General features: G+C 40.5%; 1 protein-coding gene across 6 annotated transcripts in view; it reads right to left on the bottom strand.

Moving 5' to 3' along the window:
• Positions 1-25,304, bottom strand: part of LOC140479741 (adhesion G protein-coupled receptor D2) — a 287,369-nt gene that overhangs the window by 148,379 nt on the left and 113,686 nt on the right. For 5 of the 6 annotated variants that reach the window (XM_072573840.1, XM_072573839.1, XM_072573844.1 and 2 more), the window contains one exon: positions 16,165-16,206. The exons of the other annotated variant lie outside the window; for it this stretch is intronic. In XM_072573840.1, coding sequence (XP_072429941.1) covers positions 16,165-16,206 — 42 coding nt within the window. The remainder of the gene's footprint in view (positions 1-16,164; positions 16,207-25,304) is intronic. 6 annotated transcript variants of the gene reach the window in all.

Raw genomic sequence — 25,304 nt, 5'->3', positions numbered from 1 at the left:
TTCCATTGGTCAACCTTTTAGAGCCAAGAGAGGCTCCAGCTTTGGCAAATGCAGTGAGTAATTTTTGAATTGGGCTAATTTTATTGCATCCTATATGATGCCAAAAAACTCAGATAATCAGGACATGAAGAAGGACAGAGGACTACAGTGTAAACTTTAAACATATGTAAGCTTTCACTTTCAAAGACCCACCCATTATGTATAGTGCACCTTCAGCCAACAACCAAAACTTATGCATTAGAGTCCAAGTGAGTTGCCAGGTAAAGCCCACCAGTGAAACATAATTACTGCCTAACTGATGACAACAATAACACAAGATGGTGTACTCAGCTCAAACATAGTGGGCTGATGGATGACTAGATTCAAGCACATCATCAGGAAGATCCAAATCTGAATTTAAGATTCCAATTGTGTGTGTGAGCCAAATTCAGGAATCCATTCTTTGAACTTTCACAACTAAAATGGATTGAGGTTCCTATCCGTAGCCTCTGATAATCAGCCAGGCTTTGCCAGAAACAGAGACTGAACCTTCAGTTACTCAGGTCAGTATGTGGATCTGACTGAATGTAAATGAGCACTTGGACATACTTGAATATAACCCAGAAGATCCAATCATACTGATCAAGATTAACTGGGATTTGACACAGTTTTATAGTTTCTCTCTTCAGCCAATGATCACAGCTGACAGAAACTACTAAGCACGTTGCAGGCAAGGCTGTACTGAGAGGAGTACCTAAAATCACCAACTTCCCGATATATGATATAAATGCTACATTATTTTCTTTAATTGTATTTATTGCTCATTCACACTCTTTAGGTTCTGTCAGGGAGAAGTGTGAACATTGCCCTGTGTAATGTCGTAATGTTTCACCGAGCTTCTAGTGTCAAAGATCTTCAACTGTTTTGGATCTGCTTCTTAGTTTCTGGCAGAAAATCATGCATTTATTCAAAGGATAATGGCTGGAGCGGAAACCTGGAAAACCAAAGTGGCCTTCATTTACCACTCTTAATGGGACTGTCAGAATATTGTTAAAAGCAGCAAAGGAACACATATATCTTCACGACTGAATTCATTTTTTAAATCAGAAGTGATCATTTGTAATAAAATACCAACATATACGTGGGAGAATTTGGTAAACATAATTTGGAGGCGTTTGAATAGAATGGAGATCAAGGTGACATTGAAGAGCTCTCAAGACCAGATCAGGTCAAAGGTTAATCTGTGGCGACTTCTTTCTTATTTCTAAGCCAGAAACATAATACCTATTGAAGCCAATGAGAGCTAATTTTATGGCTGAATTGTAGGAGCAGTAACTCTGGATGAAACCTTCCTTTTTGTGGTGAAATCCAATTTGTAAAAGTTCTTCCAAGGTTTCTCACTGCAAGGTCCAGCAGGCTTTCTCATCTTTTCATTAATTGCCCACCATGCCCCCATGGCGTCTCTCACATCTATTTCCGGCTCATCTTAACCCCTGCCTTTCCACAGCAACTCAGGTGCATATCCTGAAATTTTATGGCATCCCTTGTGCCCGCACCGTCTTTAAAAGGAATTGTGCTCCCGGCCAGGTGCTGTCAGTTCAGAGCTGCTCTGCACAGTTCCCAAACTTTGCCACAGACATGGCAGGCTGGGAAAGTATGGCACCTTGCTTTCTGGGCAGGGTCCTGGAGGTCCTGTTGTGCACTCGATTCCCCCAGGACCACAGTGGAGGTCCATGCCAGCCTGGTCCCAGGTTGCCACCCAGGTCAGCGCAGTCTCAGCTCTCTGGAGCAGTGTACATCAGTGTGGAAAAGGTTTTCAAAGACCTTCCCCACTCCATTAGCATCAGTGTTCTGCTCTCCAATAGCTCATATTCAGTGCGTCTTTGCTGCTGTACCCTCCTCCCGCCAAATCTCATGCCCTATCATTCCTATTATTGCCTGTAACATCACCTCTCACTCGATCTCACCCGTAACCAAGCTTGCATGCCCTCTGCACTGCCTTTTCACTCACCCATAGCAGCTGTCTAACAAGAACCAACAACGAGAGTTGTACCACCCACTTTTGTCTCCCGTGACACCTGCCCCTTTCTCATTCCACGGGCAAAACAAACCACTATCGGGCAGAGAGACCTAAGATACCTGAAGCAATGCCAGTCATTCAGCTCCTCACCCCTCTATGGGAGGATTGTCACTCAGTTGGCCCCGAGTAGGGCATGGACTGGTATCAGACACTGCCTTTGACTCTTCCTGTGCCAAGAACTCCTGAGTTAAGGCATACTGACAGTTGTAACAAGCTTCTTAGCTTTTACTGGCCAATCAGCAAAGCAAGGCGTTAGTAATGAATGAATGATGAATGATTTATTTGTTGTCACATATACAGAGGAACCTTGATTATCCAAACGACACATGTGGGGAGTATTTTGTTCGAATAATCAAATGTTTGTATAATTGAATGCCAGATAACACAGTTTAGCCAAGCATTCGGACCTTGCGATCTTGTTCAGATAACCCGAAATTCGGATAATTTAATAATCGAGGTTCCTCTGTACCTTGAAGATACAATGAAAAATAGTAGCTGCGTAATAATAGCTGATCCTCAGTCAGAATGACAAGGAAGGCAAAGCAAGAGTGCAATGAGCATCCAAATGGAGTGAAAGTGAGTGAATGCTATGACAGCTAGTAAAGAACCCAGACATATAGCTTGGTCAAGTTCATGAGCTGGGTGTGTATCCCTGAATGGACAGTGTCCTTGCTGCAGCATTACAAGGAGAGTTGCCAATGCAGCCCCCAACACAGCACTGATGTGCAGAAGTGACCTGGTCACTTGGAGCACACGGTGAGCTTCGGGTGCTCACTCTGGTTTCCTTATCGACGTTTGTAAGATGAGATAATTCTGACTTTGAGATGGGCCTTGCTGCACTTGTCACCCGATTCTGTCACATGGCACTCAGACCCCGATGAGATTCCAAATTATAATTTAGATTATGTAAATTATATATATGTATATTTAATATGATGCCCATTAGTTTGGAGTACTGTGCAAAAGGTATACAGCTAATATTGCATACACAAGAGCAGGCTAGTTCTTTCTAACTGAGGCCTGAACTTTATGGAGGATGTAAGAGCAGGAAAGGAGGCAAAGGGGCCATTGAAACATGAAGCCTGGCACTTGATTGTCATTGTGATATTCTGCCTATGCTGGAGGATGCCCTCCCACACAGAGCCCAACTGTTCCACAGAATTGGTCAATTAAGGGCCGAGACTGCCCCAGGAGCAATGATCACCACCCCAGCATGATGATGTTTCCCCCATCCTTGCCAACCATTCTCTATTCCTCCTGGGGTTTGCTCGATGCATGGCCAGTCCCATTTAATTCACTGCAATGGCTGCATCCATCATGATTTCTTTCAGCTGGATGCAGTCTCAACTGTAACCACCACTCCCAGTTGAGGCGCTGGAGCTGAGGAGCTTCAGGTCTATGATTGGAGGCAGGGTCTCATCCTTAAAGGAGCAGGAACCCTGATGGCAGTTCATTCACAGAAGGCCGGGCCTGAGATCCAATCAGAGATCCTACAGACAGCCAAGGCATGGCTGCCTCGAGCTTTTCATCCCTACAAAACTCAGCCAAGTGTATGACATCCATGGAATACCATTGAAGACGTACAACATTTTCTAAGGGGCACTGCACACTTTACAGCCCATTCTTCCTCTCAGTTAGAAGCAGAGCTTCTCGTGCTATCTACTTTACATCCATGAAAGTCATGTAAAATCGGATATTTACATGTTGGACTGCATTTAGCATCTAAACCTCAATGAAGTCAGAAAAACTGCATTTGTAATTGAATACCTGCATAAAATATGAAACAAGACATACAATACCATTCAACCTGACTGTCCCAGACTTCATTATGGTTATACCATTTTCACTCAGACTGTAGAACATTAGCGGTGTAGACAAGAGCAGATTAATCATTACCTTCATGAATGAAGGAGCAGGTTGGAAGGACTGGATAACCTCCTCCTGCTTCGAAGTCCTAAGTCCCTATCATGCGGTCGTGCCTGTTCTATCACTTCCAAAGAACAAATTCTTTTGTTTTGAAATGGAACTCCATTGAAAATATATTGTTTTCATCCCAAAAAGAACAATTATAGGAAACCAGGTTACTCCTGGAGCAAAACATCAGCGGCATTGTGACTCTAGATATGGCAGAAGCCAAGTGAAATGAAAATCAGACAATTCTCTTCTCTGTCCTTTTTATCTCTTTAACCTTACACATTCTATACGTTGACTAAGAACAAGCAAATGAATCTAGCAAGTTCCTACATATGCTAAAGATGTTACTATGACACACAATACTGTTGTTGTTTCTACAAATCCACCTCTTGTATCACTAAATCCTGGAGGTAATATATTTCATAACAAGAAATATTAAATATTAAAACATTAACTCAATAACATGATGTCTATGACTTATTTATGGGATCATATGTACATGGTTAAGTTCTCATAATTCAATAGTCAGGTTGAACAAAGTGCACTGCATACATTAAGAAAATGATGCATTGCATATTGATCAAAAGGATACACAAATGTGAAACACATTGGTGAGATTACTCTGATAATGCTAACAATATACATTTTACTGCTATCACTGACTATGTGAAAGGTTGTCACTTAATATATTTGCAACACAATGAAAAACGTGAACTGACAACATTTCAATTGGAACACTGAAGACTTGTGTTCCAGGATTAGCTGTCTGCTGGCTAATTTATTCCTAAACAACTACAACATGGCCATTTACCAGACAATATCAAGAATTGCTTAGGTTTGCACTGTCCCCAAACCAAAGGACAAACCCAGTTCCATAAATAACACCAACAGTGCTAAAACATGACACTCTCTGAGCACCAATCTGCCCACAAATGCCAGGTTAGGGTTCTATTTTGGCTACTTAGCTTCAGCCTTCATTGCAGCCCTGGAGCAAACACAGCCAAAATTGCTGAACTCCACAGGTAAGGCAAGATTCACTGCCCTTGACATCAAAGCAGCATCTGATAGCATTCAAGGACCCTTAGAAAAACTGGAATCAATGGCAATCAATGGGAAAATTCTCTGTTGTTTGTATAAAGTCTAGAACATAAAAAAGATGGCTATGGTTACTGGAGATTGATCATGTTCTCCCAGGACAATGCTTCAAGGTTTTCTCAAGATAAAGTTTCCTAGATCCACTCATCATCAGCTGCTTTATCAACTACCTTCCCTTCATGATAAAGTCCAAGGTGGAGATGGCCATGGGTGACTGTATCACTCATAACTCCTCTAATATTGAAGTAATTCTTGCTCTCATGCAGCAAGACTTGGACATCACTCAGGCTTGACTCAATGGTAGGTAACAGTCATATTACACAATTCATTCAATGAACATCTAATAACAGAGGATTTAACCATCTCCCCTCATGTACAATGGCATCACTATCATTGAATCCCCACCATTAGCCTGAGGCTATGGTTGCACCAGAAATTAAAGTGCACCAATCGTATAAATATTGTTGCTACAAGGGCAGGTTAGAGGCTTGGAATTCAGCCTCATACTTCCTGATTCCCTAAAGTCCACTTATCATCTAGAAGACGCAAGTCAGGAGTGTGGTAGAATACTCCCCATTTGCCTGGAGGAGTGCAACTCCAACTTCACTCAAGAAGTTCGGCACTCCAACTAGGACAAAGCATCATACTTGACTGGCACTCCCTTAATCATTCACTCCCTACATCCCCAGCTCACAGTGACAGCACTGTGGACCATTAACAAGATGCACTGTAGCATCCCAAGATTCCCTCAACAGAATTTTCTACATTAGTGCACTCTATCATCTAGAAGGACAAGGACAGCTGGCTGCAAGCTCCCTTCTCCATGCTACACATTATCCCATCTTGGAAATACATTTGTTCATTGCCACTGGGACAAAATTCTAGAACTCCATTGGGAACAGCACTGTGGGTGTATCTACATCCCAGGTCTGCAGCGGTTTAAGATGGCAGCTCACCACCACCACCCTCTCCAGGGCAAATAGGGATGGGCAATAAATGCTGGCCCAGCTAACAAAACCCACATCCCATGAATGAAGGATTTTTTAAAAATTTAAAATCCATAGAATCTTCAAAAATATAGAATGAAATCTCAATAACGTTCTTGCTTATTCAGTCAAGAATGAACTATGAGGAGGAGATGAACATGTACAATGTTATTCAACATTCGTAATATTAAATCATAAAGGAGGGGCGAACCAATTTTGTTCTCAGAAATAAAGCTAAATTCTGCACAATTACATGCTTATGTTTGAAAAATTAAAAATTCAGATTGAATGTCACTGTATGAGGTTCACTACTTCGTACCAAAATGGATGAGCATTGAATTTTTCTGGTCATTCCTCTTTTTTTAATCTCACTATTATTACCTGCCCCAGTTGTAGTCATCAACTGAACTCCATCTAACCACTTTAAAGTTCACAACGGTAATTTTTCTCTGGTACACAGGTTTTCTTTATTTCATCTTTTCTTGCTGTTTTCCTTCCTATAAGCTGCTTGGGGGGATAAATATGGTGGCTCTGAAAATATAGGACATTAATTCAGTCAATGTGAAGCAGGCCAATTTCATGCTGGCTGCTAATTAACATTAATCATTTAATTATTTTGCCCTCTAGATACAAGGTCAATGTTAGGGATCAAGCCTAAGGACCGAGATGCATTGCCACAATAGGTTCAATGACCTTGCAAAAGTGGACAAGATCAGTGAGTACAATTTCAAATGTGATGTTGCACCAACTGCACCACTAGCTTCACACACTGGTCAATTCAGCACAACCCCAAAATCACACAACCTTCATCAGACAAAACGCATACCTGATAATCATGTGCTACACCTCCCCCTCAGAAATGTAACACTTGCAAATCCTACAACTAAATCTAAGGCAGCAGAAACTAAAGAAAGAAAGCACAGCTGTATATGCTGATCATTGTGGAGGAGACAATGTTAGTCATGGTTGCAGTTAGGAAAAGATGATGAAATTGAAGATAAACTAATCTTCTTCCTCAAATCTCACAACGTTGTGCAATTTATAAACTGAAGATGATGCAAGTATGATCCTAGCTGTTGGTTCCCCACTTGGCTGCACACCACAGTTTTACCCGAGGATGCCTCTCCTCACAAACAGCTAAGAAATAAGACTTGGCCAGGTTGTGCAGGAAGAGTAGGATGACAGTGATGAAGAAGTCACAGCACCGTCACTCAATTCCAGGCATGTAGACCCCAGCTCAGATGCTAGCTTTGCACTTAATTTAGAGTGCAGCATACAAGCAAGATCTGTCCGCAGGAGCCAGCTCGACAGAGGACAGGGTTACACACAGGTTCTGCTGAGGAATGGAGCATGGAGAGGACCACCAATGATATTCAGACTGATTAACTTGGTGCATTAGCAGACCTGTCAGAAAGCCTGCATTAATGTCACAGGCCACAGAACAGTCCAGCACCAACCCGCGTCAGGGCTACATGCAGAGCCTGGAGTCCATTTGTTCCGCCATGGAGATAATGACCAGCTCCAACAACATGTTTGTGGACTCATCAATGATGCAGTGTCCAATGTTTGATGTCTCTGTTTCACTTGATGCTTCTACCAAACCTCTGGGAGTGGCAGCTCAGATGGAAGTCATTTAAGGTCTGTTTGCTGTCATCTCAGCAGAGGACAGTCACATTAAAAAGGGGCCTGCCTGAGGAGAAAGACAGTAACAACATGGAACACAAACCTGCTGCTCTCTCTCCCTTTGGCAGCATGTGTCCTCTCACTGCTGCCATTCCTCTCGTGCCTTGCTATTGCTTGGTAACCAGAAGCAGGAAGCAGGAAGGAGCTGAATGTATTTATGTGCATCACCATGACAACCTTCACAGCCAGTAATAATGTCATCCTCGCTCTGCGCTGAAGTTGAAGGGGTGACAACAGCGAGGGGCATATTTCAGTGAGGCTTTCCCTGTGGAAGTGCAAATGAGTCCAATGCTGTTACTCCCAAATGTTCAGGGCAGGGAACAGTCGTCTGAACATCCTGAGCAGTTATGGGCTTCCTCTACAAATGCTTCCTGCTCCCTCTTGTCCTGTTTTGCAAGTTCTGCATTCATTCCCCCTTCTATGCTGTCATCCAAGCAGAATGCTCATTGCTCACCAATGCTGGGAGCAACTGGTTTGGGTGGGACCGTGCAGCTCCCTCAGAACCTTCCACGTCACGCTGTGTAGAGTTTTGCATTTTTAAACAAACTATAGAAAGCACCCGATGCTTGCTGAATGGAAGCTACACTCACTCACTTGCAAGCAGTTGACAAACCTTTTAAGCTGTGCTAGAGCAGGGGTTTAGGATAGTGTGGGGGAGGATAGGGAGTGAAAATGGGTGGCGAGGAATATGCTGAAACAAGGGAGAGCGGAATGGGGTGGGTGGGATGTTGCGATGTGGGGTAATGGATGAGGTTGGAGTGGGGCTGTGGGGGAGACAATTTGGGAGAAGCGAGGGATGGGGTGTGAGGTTGATGTGGAATGTGAGGCTGGGGTTGTGTGTGGGTGTGAAGTGCAAGGGTCCTTCCTGTATAAGAAAACACATGGAGTTCTGACTGCTACAACTGAAATACCAGCAGAGTTCAGCAACTTAAAAAAATCAAGTGCTACATTTATTCAGAGGAAGGGTCACTGGACCTGAAACATTAACTCTGATTTCTCTCCACGGATGCTGCTAGATCTACTGAGTTTTCAAAGCAATCTCTACTTTTTGTTGCGACATCTGTTGTTGAGCTTTACAATATTGCTTTCTGAAGCACTAAGAGGGAGAAGAAGACACAATGGCATCGAGAATTTTTTGAGTTAAGGAAATTCTGCTGGACAGCAACCCTCTGAATGGTTGGTCTATATGTTCAAAGGCTGTATGTGCCAGGAGCAGCAGAGAGGTAGAAATATGTAGAGCCTGAAGACAGAAAGTAGCCATCTTTTCTCTCTCTCTCTCTCTCTCTTCCCCACCCACTCACTGACAGAAAAGGCAGAAAAATTAAGCGAGAATTCTAATCCATGGAATACCTAGGTCTACATGATTGACCATCAGATTGAAAAACAACTATCAATCTAAAATCTACTCACAACAATGTGTCATTACTGAGAAAATCAAAAAGAATAGGAGAAAGTAACTTCCCACTTTGTCATCTGCACTACTCTTCTACCTATATTCTATGTTCTCTCTATATTCTTTTCCTACCCACTATATATATGTTTAACAATTTTTCTTTTGTCTGTCTTACTTGTGATTGGGTGCATGTGTTTGTGGGGTTTCAAAAGATATAGTTTAAGTTGCATAGGTTAGAAATCTTTTGTTTTAAACAAAATTATAGAAGTTAGGTGTTATTTTACGGTTACAGGTGAAACCCTGGGGAATCTGTTTTTGTCCTGCGTAGGAGTCAGTCAAGTTGGTCATTGTAGTGGTCTCATTCGGATTGTATACAGTTTGTGATGGCTTGTGGAACAATGGGGTTTTAAGTTTTGACACTGGCTGGTTTGTCATGATAAACTGCACTGATTAAGCAACTTCAGTTGCTGACACACTGAGATCCAAAATGGCAGCAGTGGTGTAAAAATCAACATTGCACATTGGTCAATCTATCATTAACATCTTTGGAGATCATTCAGGGCACCCAAACCAATGGTCTTACCATTGTGACATCTGACACAACTCACCTCAGAAGAATACACACACACCTTGGATGCTATATTAGACCTCAGGGCAAAGCACATGAGCTAAACAGTAAGTACTTCCTACCCCTTCACACCTCTCACCTTATGGTGATGGGGAAGGCCAATATCTGAAAGTTTAATAGTTTACTTTCTTTACAGATCCAGTTGAATATCACCTATGTTTCCACCCATTTTTAAAGATTAAAATAAAACAGTTCATTTTCAGTGAACTTCCACATGTTTGATGTTTTGGATTAAATCCCCTGTCGTAAATGTATTGTTCGACAGCTACTACTGTCCTGGTTATTCATGCTTATCTCATCCATCCAGATACTTGATTCTTTGACATGTAAGGAACAGACCCAGAAAGGAAACAATTGCAGCTGTAAGTGATATCACCATCTCCTTAAAAACAAAATGGACTTTATGACCTTATCACTCAATATGTGAGTATATGACACCGCATTTCCGCTGCCTTGTTGTACAAGCCAACAGCTTTTGAAACTTCGGGGGAAGAGGTACAAGAGGAAAGGCCTCCTGAGAAAAACACCAACTTGTTTTGCTTCCTTTTGAAAGACTGCTGTAAAAGAATGATATAGCTAGCACAGCATTCTCCTGGAACATATATTTATATCTAATAATATAGCTGGAACCATGTGGACAGTAATTATAGTGTGAATAGTGCCCCATGGACACTACTGGGTATACACATACAGAAATCCCACATTGCTGGGGTGGGAGAGGATATAATTTATCATATTGGTGCTCCTCTGCTAAATGAGAGTGAAACAAGCATTGCCTTGTCCCCCATCAAACAAGCTTATCCCATATCCCCATTTTCAGAGATCTGCAATGATTGGCACACTGATTACTGATTCCACTCCCACCTTTGTTCTTCCCCACCCCTGTCCCCTCCATAAGCCCTGCATTTGTTTAAAAGCCGTGACGTCTCCAACCTTTCGCCGTCCACAGACAATGAAGGCTGTTTTATTTACATATTCAAATTAACCCTTTGCAATACAGCCGTCACCTCCCTAATGATTAACTCTAGGAAATTCCATATCATCTAGTACCAGAAAATATCAGACGAGCAGCCTGACTAGGTTAAGGCTGTGCAGGAATTGGTGAGATCGGTGAGACTGAGCTTGATTTTGCCAGCAAATAGATGCTATTTTTGGATTGGGTATCAGCGTATCAGTGAGTTAATGGAGAAATCAATAATAGACACATGTGTAACAGCAGAGTGACCTGCCATGACAAGATAGTTTAATTGAGGCTAAACTTGAGGACAGAAACAGAATTCTGGATTAGTGGTGCTAGAAAAGCACAGCAGTTCAGGCAGCATCTGAGGAGCAGTAAAATCGACGTTTCGGGCAAAAGCCCTTCATCAGGAATACAGCAGAAACAGAATTCACAGGCCCTAGGACTGATCGTGACCTGACCCCCAGGCCCAGTCCTTGCCCAGAGCACTGTGAGGCCATACAGGACTGTGCTCCAGTTATTGAGCCCTGATGTACTCCCCTGTCCCATGCCCTGGCTAAAGTATTCAAATTTCCATGAGACCAGGATCCATAGTCCTCCTCGGGACTTCAAGGAACTCTAACAAGATCACAAACGAGTGAAACTTCAGTAAGCAGCAATCGCAGTTGAACTTAGCTGATCACCACATTTCACTTTTTCATTGCAAATGATCTGTTGCTAAATTTAGTACAGACTAGGACTTAAGCGTGAGTAGACAGATATTAATACAGCAATCTGAGGTATAAGATGAAAGTTCAACAACAAAATATATTTAGATAGCACATTTAACAGGAGCATTATAAAACAAAATATGACTTTGAGGCACTGAAGGAGATATTAAAAGAGAATCAAAAGTTTGGCCAAAGAGGTAAGATTTGAGTATCTTGAAGGAAGAAAATGAGGTGGAGAGTTGCAAAGAACAGATTCCAGAACTTATGGTTGTGGCAACCGAATGCAGAGCAAGCAGAGTTGGAGGGATTAAAAGCCAGATATGCAAGAGTCCACTATTAGATGAACACAGACACCTTTAAGCAACATGGAGTTATTAGCCCATGGAGAGATTTGAAACAAGGTTGAGAATTTTTTTAATCAGGTAAAAACAATGACTGCAGAAGCTGGAAACCAGATTCTGGATTAGTGGTGGTGGAAAAGCACAGCAGTTCAGGCAGCATCCGAGAAGCAGTAAAATCGACGTTTCGGGCAAAAGCCCTTCATCAGGAGTACAGCTATAAAATTTTAAATGGAGCTGAGGCCATGAAAAGATCAGCCATGACCTTATTGAATGACGGAACAGGCTTGAAGGGCCAGATGGCCTCCTCCTGCTCCTAGTTTTTATGTTCTTATATCTGCGGTTGCCTTGCCATTGGTACTGAGCACTATGGTTAGCGCAATGGCGTGCAGGTCTGTGTGCGGTTCCAGCAGTCTCTGAGACTAGCTGTCCAGGGCAGCCAGCAACTTCTCCTTGGCGACAGACATTCACATGCTGGAAGCAACATGACACTAACAGCATTGGGCGCAGCTCTGTAACCTTTATGACAGGTTATTCAGTGTATTCCTGATGAAGGGCTACTGCTCCTCAGATGCTGCCTGAACTGCTGTGCTTTTCCAGCACCTCTAATCCAGAATTTTTTAAATCAGCATGTTGTTCGATTGCAAACTAATGTACATCAGTGAACACAGGCATGATGGGTTAGCAGGACTTGATATGCAAGATATGGACAGCAAAGTTTTGGATCTCAGAGTATGGAGACCAGCCACAAGTGTGATAGGATACTTGAGGAGTAACAAAGGCACAAATGAAAGCTTCAGATGCAAATGAACCACAAATCTTCAAAATCAAGCAACATTGCAGAAGTGGAAATAGCTGACATCGGTGATGGGATGGATGCGCAAGCTCTTCTTGGGTCAAATGGAAAATCCAGGATGTGGACAGACTGGTATCACCCCTTGACTGTTGTCAAGGCATGGACTGAATTGAAAACTATGGAAGGCAGTTTGCAACAGGCATCAAAAACAGTGGCTTCGGCCTACCCAATACTTAACTGGAGAAAGTTTGTGTTTATCCAGTACTGAGTGTCAGATAAACAGTCTGCTAATTGAGAGACAGTGGAGAAGTCGAGAGAATAATTGGGAGGTGGAGCTTAGTGATATCAATGTACATGTAAAAACTGATAGTGCAGTTTCAGATTACTTCACCAAGTAATATGTCGATGAAATATAGGAATGAAGCAAAGATAGATCCTTAGGCACACCAGCAATAAACATGTGGAAGTAGAAAGCAAAGCCATTATTAGTACTGCACTGCCTGTAATTAGTTGGATATGAGTGGAACCAAGTGACTACAGTGCCACCCATCTGGACAATGGGAGACAAGCAGTAGAGGAGAATGAGATAATCAACTGCATCACTGAGTGCACAGAGATCAAGAACGATGATGTGGGTTAGTTTATCATTGTCTCATAGGTTGTCATTTGTGACGTTCATAGGGACTACTTCAGTACTACCACAGGGTGGGAGGCGTTGAAACCTGGAGTTCAGAAAAAGAGAAGCAAGGACTTTGGAGAGGAAAGTGGGGTCAGAAATGAAGTATCAGCTTGCAAGGACAGCAGGACCAAGGCTTGATTTTTTAAGGAACCGAACGGTGATGGCAGACTTAAAAGGGAGAGGGCTAACACTTGAAGAGAGAGCCATTATCATCGAATAATATTTTAATCCAAAGTTAACTGCTGCTTATAAACAACTGCAAGTTCCTTTTCAAGTTGTTTGAGGGCCTAAAAATCAGATCAGAAACTTTTAATAATTCCTTGCTATTCATTCGTTCTGCATGTTGTCCACCGTTGTACAAACCATAAATTCCTGTATAGTTCACGTCTCAACCTTTGCCCCAAATTGCTTAAATTCAAGCTCATCAATATTTTTACACAGGCAGCTGCCCTTGTAAATGACCAATGTTCTGACCATTCTGGTTAACAATTTCCATGGCTAACGCAACACTCTACCAGGGGAGCAATCAATTCTCATGAGAAACTCATTTCTATAAGGAATGTCTGCCACATACTTTATTTAAAGAGGCTGCAACATGTGCATTTGTATCATATCACACTTATATCTAAATGTCAGAGGTGACAAGAGATTTGTTCCTGTTAGTAGGATGCAGAACCTCATCTCAATGTCTTCAGACCACCACAACACTCCAGGGATGTGATTGTCAGTGTGATTTTTTTTAACCATTTGAAGACTAAGCAATTTTCACAACCAAAGGAAAATGCAGAGTGTAACCCTGTAATTGTCCAGCCTGACTGAGCGCTGATGGTTGAACAAAGTCACTCACAGGATTTGCCTATACACAGATGTTGCTCATTGACCTCTTCTCCATTTTCTGTTTTCCATGTAGCAAACAACTTAACCATTCCAGAACTTCCAGAACACTCTGGCAAACGATGCCAAACTGTAGCTGAAAAATCACAAGACACAGGAGTACTCAATGAATGACAGGACATTAGGAAACTCAGAGGAACAGAGGGATCTCGGGGTGCTGGTCCACAGACCACTGAAGGCAGCAGGACAAGTGAAAAAGGTAGTTAAGAAAACAATTGGGACGCTTGCTTTTATCAGTCATTGCATAGATTGTCAGAGCAAGGGGATCATGGATAGTTGGAGATTGTTTTGCACAGGGTGAAAATGTCAAATAGTAGGTTTAAGGTGAGGGGGGGAAGTTTAAAGGAGATGTGCGAGACTTTTTTTTTACACAGAGAGTTATAGGTGCCTGGAATATGCTGCCAGGGGAGTGGTAGCCGCAGAGACAATAGGAACATTCAAGACATTTAGCAGACACCTGAACAGGTAGAGAATAGAGGGATATGGATCATGTGCAGGCAGGTGGGAATAGTTTAGAATGGCATCATGGTCAGCACAGACATGGTGGGCCGAAGGGCCTGATACTGTGGCTGTCATGTTCTATATTCTGCCTGCACGTCAGCATTCATTGCTCCATGAAGATCTGTTACTCAGCAACTTCATTTTAACAATAAACACTCCAGCTTTATATTTTCACTCAGCCCTACACTCAATTATGACACAACTATTTATTGGGTGAAGAATTATGTAATATTAGTTTTAATACTGTATAATTATATTCAGTTTTATCCCTCTGTCATCTTTAATAAATTTACTGTGTTCATGAAATTAGTTTGTTCTGGTGTTCTGAAATGTATGAACATAGAGCAAATCAGCAATCTAATTTAGCTGTGTATTCCACCTAAACAGATTTCATTCCTCTGTAACAGCATCTGTTTACTTTCAGTTTTTGGAGTTTCAGTGCATTCCCTGTTTCAGTCAAACAGAATTGAAAACTTATTTCTTCTTGCAGATATTCTTTGTGGAATTAGTCCACTCATTCAAGAGTCAACTCAATAGAGTTATGCTAGAAGGAAGCGATATTTGACATATGTGAAGAATAGTTTTTACTGGCTGAGAGAGAATAACCTTCAGTGACAAATTAAGCAATAACGCCCGTTTGCTGCACTGGGAAATTGAGGATAGGCTGGACAATTGAAGGATGAGGCCGCAGGTCCTGTCCTTCAATTGCCTGGTTTTATACTGCATTTTTGCATCTGCACATGTACAAACAACATCCTCACTAACTGGTCATAACCCCAACCTATTGAAGACACTGATAAAGAACACTTGATCAATTTTCTTGTGGCACCCCTTTCAAGATAGTTCATCTTCTACTGAGATTGAAACCATGGTTTCAAACCAATTGGAATATGAAATTGACCACAAGAATCATTTTTTTAAAAGCTACGATCTTGCAATTTGACCATACAGTGTAAATCTATTACACTACTTCTGTCTGTTATCTGCTGTACACCATCAAAGCAATTTATAAAGGATTTGAAATGGAAACTAAATATGAAATGATGATGCTGTATAATAAGTATTAGCAATCAGATATATAGACTGTTTCTTTTGAGAAATGATCTTATGCTGGTCAACAGAGAAAATAACAAAATCTCATGAGAACTGAAATAATAATGTTATGTTTTTCTGCAACACTGTACTCCACAACATCTTACACCTTGGTATTTAATCTTTCAGTCTTCATCAAAAGAACCAGTCTGTCACACGAAGAAAAGTTCTAAATCTTAAATAGCCATCACTCTATAAACTTGGGATGCTTGAAAAATAAAAAGGACTTTGAAATATTGGTATGTGACTATGAGAAATGTGTCCTTTTCCATCTGGTTGTCAGTGTTTAATGGTAAACCAGAATGCATATGGGGCAGTCCAAGCATGAAGGGCAGTAGGACACTCATGCGAAGAGCTGCTCTGTCCTTCTGTGAGATCAGAAGCCTGTCACTTCTCTCATCCAGACTGTCAGCCTTGAGACACTATAACTAGCCTTACCTCTGTGTTGTACACTCCATATATCAGGAAGATGAAGAGACCCTATAAAGACAAAAGGAGGGGAAAAAGCTGTTAACTGTAATCATTTTTTTCACTCACAATTCTGAAACAAAGTTTCCTGAGAACTAACACAAAGAGGCTTTTACAGCTGACAAGGTCAATTTTTATTTTTCAATTTCATGAACCAGAGCTCAAGTGTCTACCACAAAGGAAAGCAGTTCTTTACAAATCTCTGTTACCCAACTGAATAGTAATCAAGGTTATCAGGACAATTGAGGGCCTTGAACAGGAACTGGTTCCATTGAAATTACCACCACAATTAGCACAATCAGTTTTGATGCAGAACCTCATTAGGATGAATGATATTACATATGCTGCATCACTGCAAATCTCCAAAACACAAAATGTGCAGTATAAATTCAGCTAAACTTGCTGAAGATTCTGTACCACTTTGAGTGCTGCCTCAATTCTACTGACAACACTTTTGTGAATGTCAGAAGGTCAGGGGTTCAAGCCCCACTCCAGGATTTAATCACATAATTTAGGCTGACAGTTCTTTGCAAAACTGAGGAATGCTAACTTTTCCGACATGATATCCTTCAAGTAAGGAGTGAAACACAGGCCTCTGCCTACCAATGCAGATGGACATTAATGGTTCCATGCATGAATATTTACAGTATGTGTAAGTGACTTGTGCAAAGGGATCGAGTGTGTGGTTGCTACCTAGAAAAGTAAGCTATGAAGAGGATACAGGGAAGTTACAAAGGGGTGTAGATAGGTGAATCGAGTGGGCAAAGGTATAGTGAATGAAGTATAATGTGACAAAAAACGTAGTTGTCCATTTTGGCAGGGAGATTCAAAAAGGAACAAATTATCCAAACAGTGAAAGACTGCAGAGCTCTGAGATATAGAGGGATTTTGGAATCCTCATGCATGAATCACAATAGATTAGTGTAAAAGTACAGCAGGTAATTAGCTAAGCTAATTGAACATTATTGTTTATTGTGAGTGGAATTGAATACAAATATAAGGAGGTTATGCTTCAGTTATACAGGCCATTGGTGAGGCCACATCTAAGTACCTTGTGCACTATAGGTCTCCTTATTTAAAAAAGGACGTAAATGTATTGGAGGCTGTTCAGAATTTTACAAGACACCTATCCGGTATGTACAGGTTGGACAGGCTAGAGTTTAGAAGAGTAAAGGGTGACTTGACTGAAAGATTTAAGATTCTGAAGGGTCTTGACAGGTGAATGTGGAAAGGATGTTTCCTGTTTGGGAGAATCTAGAACCAGTAGTCTCTGTTTAACAATCAGGGTGATCCATTTAACAGCAAGGTGAGGAGAAGTATTTCTCACAGAGCGTCATGAGTCTTTGAAACTATCTTCCTGAAAAGGCAGTGGAAACAGAGTCTTAAAATATTTTTTAAGGCAGGAATGTGGCACAGTCAGATCAACCACTATGTAATTGAATGGTAGGGTAGATTTGAGGGTCTGAGGGGCACACTCCTGTTACTAATTTGCATGTTCATACGAAACGAAAAAGACCAGTCAAGTTCTCACAGTACCCTGATCAATGCAACTAACACAATGCAAAATTAAAAACTGCTCTTTCATCACATTTCCTGTAATGGAACTCTATACTACACAAAATGACTACCCTATCATTATAATTAATTATGAAGGAAAGACATATGTAAATGCCAAGTTTCCTTAACTTCAGCTGTGAAATCACCTCTAAAAAGGTCAACTCACACCACTTTATCGCATGTCAGGAAGTGTTCAGTTACATGTACATTTGCCTGAAATTTAACAATTGCCTTTTAAAATTTTAATAAAGAACTGAACTGTCTGCTATTGCATTAAATATCTGGTGGACAGTCAGAGAGCACTTTTAGACCAATCTAAGACAATCAAATAATTAGGCACTTGTTGCCTATATCAGTGAAAATTGAATTTGTTTAATATTAGTTGATGCCACACAATGTAACTGAACATTGAGCAAACTATTATGCTCCTACAACCATTCAGTCAGATCACAGCTGATCTCTATCCTACACAATTTGCCTTGGTTCCATATCCCTTAATGCCATTGCTAGCTGGAAAAAAAGCTCTATTTAAAATCATGAATTTAACTTGCATCTCCTGTTTTGTTTTGTGGGAGTGAGACCACTCTTCCATCACCTTTCACATTCTTCCATCTTCTCTGTGAATGGCCTAGATCTGATCTTAAGGAATGCCCTCTTGTTCTTGAGTCCCCACAAGGATTTTCTATATACTCTTCCAAAATCTTAAAAACATAATCGAAACTATCCTTAAACTCTCTATATTCCAGGAAATGCAAACCTTGATGACGTAGAACTTCTCTTACAATCTAATTCTGGAGCCCCTGTAACATTTTAGTGTATTTGTGCTGCATTCCTTCCAAGACCAAGCCATTGTTTTGGAGGAATGACGCCCAGATCTGTACCTGGTGTCTGCATCTAACCAAAGCTTCGTATAATTGGAGCAACATTTCCGGTTTTTATATCCTAATTTCCAATTATAAAGGACAATTTTCTATCAGCTTTTTGGCTAGCAGTCACTTTCTTTTAATGAAAGTATCTATGATTTTCACTCTTCTAAACCCTATCAGATACAAGCCTAGCTGTTATCTCTGCCTTTCTCTTACCTAACCAAAGTCCGAATCAGGTCAACAATTTGTTTTCATTGAATCCAGCAAAACGGAAAAACATACGAACATTTATTATCGAAGAAATAAGCAATTTAACAATGATGGAAGCTAGCTTTGGATAACAGGCCAACTTTTACTTTAATATATTGTAGATGCATGTTCATGTTAAAGCACAATAACACTGCAATAAATAGAAGCACTAACATTGGGAGTTTCATTACTATTAATGATGATTATGTAATTTAATATTATAAAGAAATGTCTCTTCACAGGATTGAAGACAAACTGTGTACTCAGGAAGTCCTATAACAGGTCAAAGCTGTTTAATGGCTTGTGGTCAGGTGGAAAAACACTATTTGTGAAGGGTGACTATAAAACATGGATGCCAGAGGAGAATAAGCTGAGGGTTAATCTGAGAATTGGGTGCTCAGGTACCCAAAGAGCTGAGAAAACTCCAGATAAATCCCTGGTCCTGTCTTTGAACATGTTATACATCACAATAAGACAGAATAGCAGTGAGTGTGAACTGTGAAGAAATTCCGGTAGCAGGGTTCTAGCCGATGAGAGCAATCAAAAGGGTTTGTCATGGAACACTGTTAGCCACTATGGCTGGTCTTGTACTAGTCGACACAATATGCAATGGATGGTGACAATCACTTGAAGATGTTGTACAATTGCTAGTCATTGAGATATTGTTTCTTTCGCAAGCAAAAGTGAGGATTGCAGATGCTGGAAATCAGAGTCTACATTAGAGTGGTGCTGGAAAAGCACAGCAAGTCAGGCAGCATCCGAGGAGCAGGAAAATCGATGCTTCAGGCAAAAGCCCTTTCATCAGCACTGTATCTTTTGCACCTAGTCAATAAGCAATGAGATCCATCTGGTCCCAGCTAAATGTAAAGGACAGCAGCTTTAGAGTGATAGCAGCATTGTCCTTTCACCATTCATCTTCCGAACATAGGTGACAATTTGGAAATTATTGATGTGCACATTTGTACATACATATGCACACTAAACATGCACACACACACATTTGCACACACAAAAACAATCTGACATACACGTTTGTCTGCATGGAGGAAATGTAAAATAAACCAGGTGAGAAGTCAGACACTGAAAAGGACTGTGGCCAACAATAAGAACTCTGCATCAGACATGGAAGCATTTGGATTATATTCTACATATCTCCTGGCTTTCAGAAATGATCCTTCAATATTTTTCTGTGAGTTCTGATGTCACCCAAGAGATTAAATTACCAGTTAATTTTTGGTGACTAATTGTTTTGCCTAGGTTTTCAGTTGTGCAACCAAAATCCTGAGACCTTGTTGTAATAGCACAGGAAGATTTCTCTTATTATGTACACTGTGTTCAAAGACTTGACCAGGGGTTTTCTGGAGCTTCCACAGCTCATGGCCTGATATCTTTGCAACAAGGAAAAAGGACATTCTGAAAAACTGAAGAAAAAGATTCCAAATTAATATGAGGCCACAGTCATCAAGAACTTGTGACAGAGCAGCTGCTGCCTATTATGCAGGACAAAGTCAGCAACAACGTTAATTGTGAGAAGGCTCTGTAACTAGGAGACAAACCGGACAGCCATAGCAAGGGTAGAATGCCTTTTCTCTTCTTCCAACTCCATTTTGATTTAGCCCTCTCCCTCACCATTGGTGTTGTTGTATTGTCCTGAATGGCCTCTGGACATAATTTGAACAATTGGAAACACGGGTGATTTAATGGTGGTGCTGATTCATAGGTAAAACGTGTCACAGGTAATATGGTGGCAGAAAAAAAGCCACTTGGTTGTGTGGGATTGCACTTCCAAATGTGAAAAGAAAGTCAGTGTTGACCTTCAACCTACAATCACATAATTGAAGATGACCATGTAAAACAGAATGGGAGGATTTGAGACCTATATAAGGGGCCAATTAATGGGGATTGGAGTAAAGGTCACAGCGTTAATTTAGGAGGTGCCCCCTTGTGGTAAGGTAAGAAATACCTCTGGCTAATTCTTTTATGTCACCCAGGTGAACTTTTTTAAAATTCACTCAAGGGGTGTGGGCAGCACAGTTGGATCGGCCTTTACTGCTCATCCTTAATCTTGCTGAAGATGGTGGTGATGAGCTGCCTTCTTGAACTGTGACAATCCATTTGGGATTGGTAGACGCACAATGTCGTTAGGATTTTGACCCAGCAACACTTAAGAAATGGCAATATATTCTCAAGTAAAGATGATGAGTAGTTTGGAAAGGAACTTGCAGATGGTATTGCTCCCATGTACCTGCTAGCTTTTTCCTTCTAGAATGTAATGGCTGTGGTTTGGAATGTGCGAAGGAGCCCTAGTGAATTTCTGTAGATGGTACACACTGCTGCTGCTAAGAGTCATGGTAAAGGGAATGAATATTTGCAATGAAGTGCCATTCAAGTGAGCTGCTTTGTCCTGAATCGTGTCAAGCTTCTTGATTGTTGTTGGAGCTGCACTCATCCTGGCAAGTGTTCCATCAAGCAGCACTGGTCAGACTGCTGCAGAGTCTGAAATGAAAGTTGAAGATTGCAGCAATCTCTGAACACTTTTCACCAATTTCAGAAACAGATCCAGATTTGGGCAAAAAAAAGTCTCATTTCAGTAAATAAAGCCTGCACTCATTTACCAGCTATGACTACCTAAAAAGAATGACCCTGTCAAATTTAGCAATCATCTGAGTGCTTGTGCATGAACCTTGCCATTGCTCAGGTTTCTTGCTACATCCATTTTATACTAAAATGGGACACTACAACGTTGACTACAGACCCCAGAATACGTTATCCATCGATTTCAGGATTTGAAAATATTGACATTTCTTCAGCATAATTCATTACAACTATATTTCAATGCATACATTTAATAGAAAAAAAAGTGCCAATATACACTAATGATTTGTAAATCTCCTTATTAACAAGAACTCATTTGATTTAACGAGTTCCAAATCAATAATGAAATGTTTGGCAGACACTTATCATGCATATGGAAACTGCATTACTTAAATTTACCTACACTCTAACTTAATATGCCTAGCACAATAAATATTATTATAACTACCTTCAATGTTAAGACACAAAATTTTAAGCATTAGAACAATTTTTCATTAAAGTTGCCCACCACTGACAAAATATCAACATCAGTGGTCAAGCATTGGCCTTTTAAGTGGAGAGCACTTGCCACCTCTCACGTTGTTGGTAAGATGGTGCAGGGTGGAAGACTGGAAAGGGCATTTCCACCCCTTACCCTTTAATGGTATTGAAATAATACCTACAGGGATATTATAAGAGAAAATATGATACTAAAACACCTAATGAGATATCAATACATATGACCAAAAGTTTGGGGTCAAAAAGAAAGTTTTCACGGTGTGTCTTGATGGAAAACAAAGAAAAGAGGCAGAAAAATTTAGGGATAAAATTCCAGAGCATAGAGGCAATTAAAATCAGAGATGCTGTAAGAGACCAGATTTGGAAGAACACAGGGGAAAGGTTATGGGATTGGAGGTGGTTACAGAAAGAGGGAGGGGAAAGGCCGTGGAAAGGATTTGAAAATAAACGTGAAAGTTTTAAAATTGTGCCATGGCTTAACCGGGAACCAATAATGTAGGTCAGGGAGCACTGGTGGTTTGCGCTGGGCTTAGTACAAGTTAGGATATGGGCGATGGAATTTTGGATGATGTCAAGCTTACAAATACTCTCAGAATAATTAGCCAGCTCCCTTTGCTGATTATCCCTGGTCAGTCTTGAAAGTGTAAGGAAAGTGAACAAAGAGCCTTGAGTGTAGCCTCTGTTGGAGCGAGCATATGGCATTAATTGGACTAGAGAGGAACATGTTCTCGAGTGCATTAAGCTCAAAACTGCCTTCCAGATGCCCAGCTTTTTATTTTGTGGATTAAACATCATTTCTAACAATCAACATACAATAAAAAATGTGTTTAAATAATAGAATAGTGTTCTTTATTACTAAGCAATTTACTACCATAAAAACTGCAGCACTATGGTATATTTTTATAGCATAAAACGTTACTCCGAGTCACATACAGCTGGGCAAAATACGATGAATTAGATATATTATGATTAAATATAATAACTGTGACCATACATGCTATAAACCTTCACAGAATCTATTCAACCATGTAGTAATTCCCAAAGCTTTGCTATAATGCAGAGCACAAATATTTCTGTTCAAATTTGATGTGATATATCAGTGAAGCATTTACTGCTAAAAAGAGATTGAGAGCAAATGTATCTTCCGCCACTATGAATAAAAGCCCTAGTTTCTCATTACATTCTGACAAGACCCAGGAATTCACTTTAGTTTTCATTTAGGCTTTCTGCCTCAGTTTATGGATGTATGCCTTCATGCTTTTATTCCTTCTTCGCTTCACACATATGTAATAAATGATTATAAATTTCCACAGACGACCGCCTCTCTTCCTCACTCACACTAAGTGCACAAACTTCGGAAGTTGCAAGTAAAACTCAACAAACAGATTTATTTATGATGTTGTCCTTGGTAACCGAAATTTCAATGTACTGATGAAAAGTATGATTAAAGACAGAGTGTGCCACGACAAGGAGAGCCAGGGACAAGTTTCTATTTTTCACTGCAAATATATAATAGCAGTTGACACCAGTTTCATACAAAATTCACCAGCTACAGCAAAGGAGCTGGAGGTGTAAGTGGCTACTTGTTTCTTTTTAAAATTCCAATTGCAGACACTTTACACTAAACGACATGAAGGATGAATGACAGCATATCAATCTACCAAATTAGTCTTCAAATTAGCAATAATGCATCTCAGGACTACTGTTACCAATCACTAGAGATTCACAAACTTACAGCTATCTAATGAAATATTAAAAAGGCATTATTCACAACAAATTTGTGTCGATATCATATTCAAAAATTAAATTGTTACTAATTTCATGGTGATTTCTCATTTTTTAAAAAAATTCTTCGAATCAAAATACTTTGATGCCAAGTACTTTCCTTAATCCTGTACATAATGTGATGATGAGTAAATTAGTACCCATTTCTTCATTGCCCTTTGTCATCTTGTTTTCACCATGCTCACCGCACCAGCCCTCCCCATTTCGTTCATGATTTTCATTATCAAAGAGAATGTGTGAATGGACAACCTCATCCAGGTTTCTCAAAGTAGCTGATCCATCCAACCACCAGATGCCTTCCCCTTGTCGTGTCTTTGAAGACTGAAGTTCTCACACTTACTAATTCATGTGACTGGCTGTTGTTCTCAATTGAAATCCTAAAGTTATTATAGTTGTGAGCCTGAAACCACTTTGACTCACCTTGGAGTACTTAATTCAAAGGGAGAGATAGTGTTCCACTTTACCAAAATAGCCAATGATGCACTGTCATTATTTCAAAAAGTATGCAACGGGCACTTGAATCTGTACCCTGCCAAAATAAACATTTTAATTTCATAAAAGACCATATTCAAGTGAAGGAAAGCAATATCCAGCTCTGTGGGGTGTGGGGGACAGCTGAGGTCTGTTCCAGTGCTGGGATCTGAATATGATCATTGGTGAATATGAAACACATGACCTCTCTCTTTTAAAATAAACCTCATGATCTACTATAAAGAAGCCAATGGGTGGCGGTCTATTAATAAACTATATCGTGAACACTGCCTGTAGGTTCTTGAGGAAGATGGATGAATAAGTGTGAACCAGTTCCATGTTTTGAGAATGGTCTTTAACTCAACTTTGTAGATACCTGAATTTAGAGACTGAACCATGAAATCAATTTTCAGCCTGATGCAAGATTCAAGTGGATCTAGGTCTCTCTTTCTGCTGACAGTAAGTAACCTATTAAAATTAATCTATCTCAGCACAATCTCCAATGGGCAAGTGTTTGCAGCCTGAAACGGTTTAGTATTTAGCCCACTATTTACATTGACTTTGATTAACTGGCATGAAATTGTCAGTTTCACTCATCGAAGGGACAGGTATAGGAGATGGTGAAATAGAAAACGATGTCGCGAGTTTGGGCTTCAAGCCTACTGGTGGGTAGACAGATGTAGCTTTGTTGAACATTGCTGTCTCAGTGCAGCAAAACGCAAAACAACAACACACTCATTTAATCATCCTTACAAAGAAGTGCATCTCTGAAAACTTTATCAAAGGAGAGACAGACATTGTGCACGATATAAAGGAATATAATCGGGGAAGAGGGAGAACCAAAACTACACTACCACAATTAGGCTTTTGGGAGTCACTTTAAAAGCAGGAAGAGCGAATCAAGATGAAGTGCCCTTGGGAGAGAGTGGGAGTTCACAGGTTTAGGAATAGACTTCAGTAGGTATGTAGGCACAAATACTGATCATGTTGGTATCAGCGTAGTATCATGTTGCTTGATAGTGACAGTGGGTGTCCAGAATGTCCAATTACCAGGAAGGAAACTCTCAGCTTGATCAGCAAAATAAAAAG

The sequence above is a fragment of the Chiloscyllium punctatum genome, chromosome 7 (assembly GCF_047496795.1).
Source record: "Chiloscyllium punctatum isolate Juve2018m chromosome 7, sChiPun1.3, whole genome shotgun sequence".
Classification (NCBI taxonomy): domain Eukaryota; kingdom Metazoa; phylum Chordata; class Chondrichthyes; order Orectolobiformes; family Hemiscylliidae; genus Chiloscyllium; species Chiloscyllium punctatum.
Note: the sequence above shows the minus strand (reverse complement) of the source record. Positions and strands in the feature narration are given on the sequence as shown.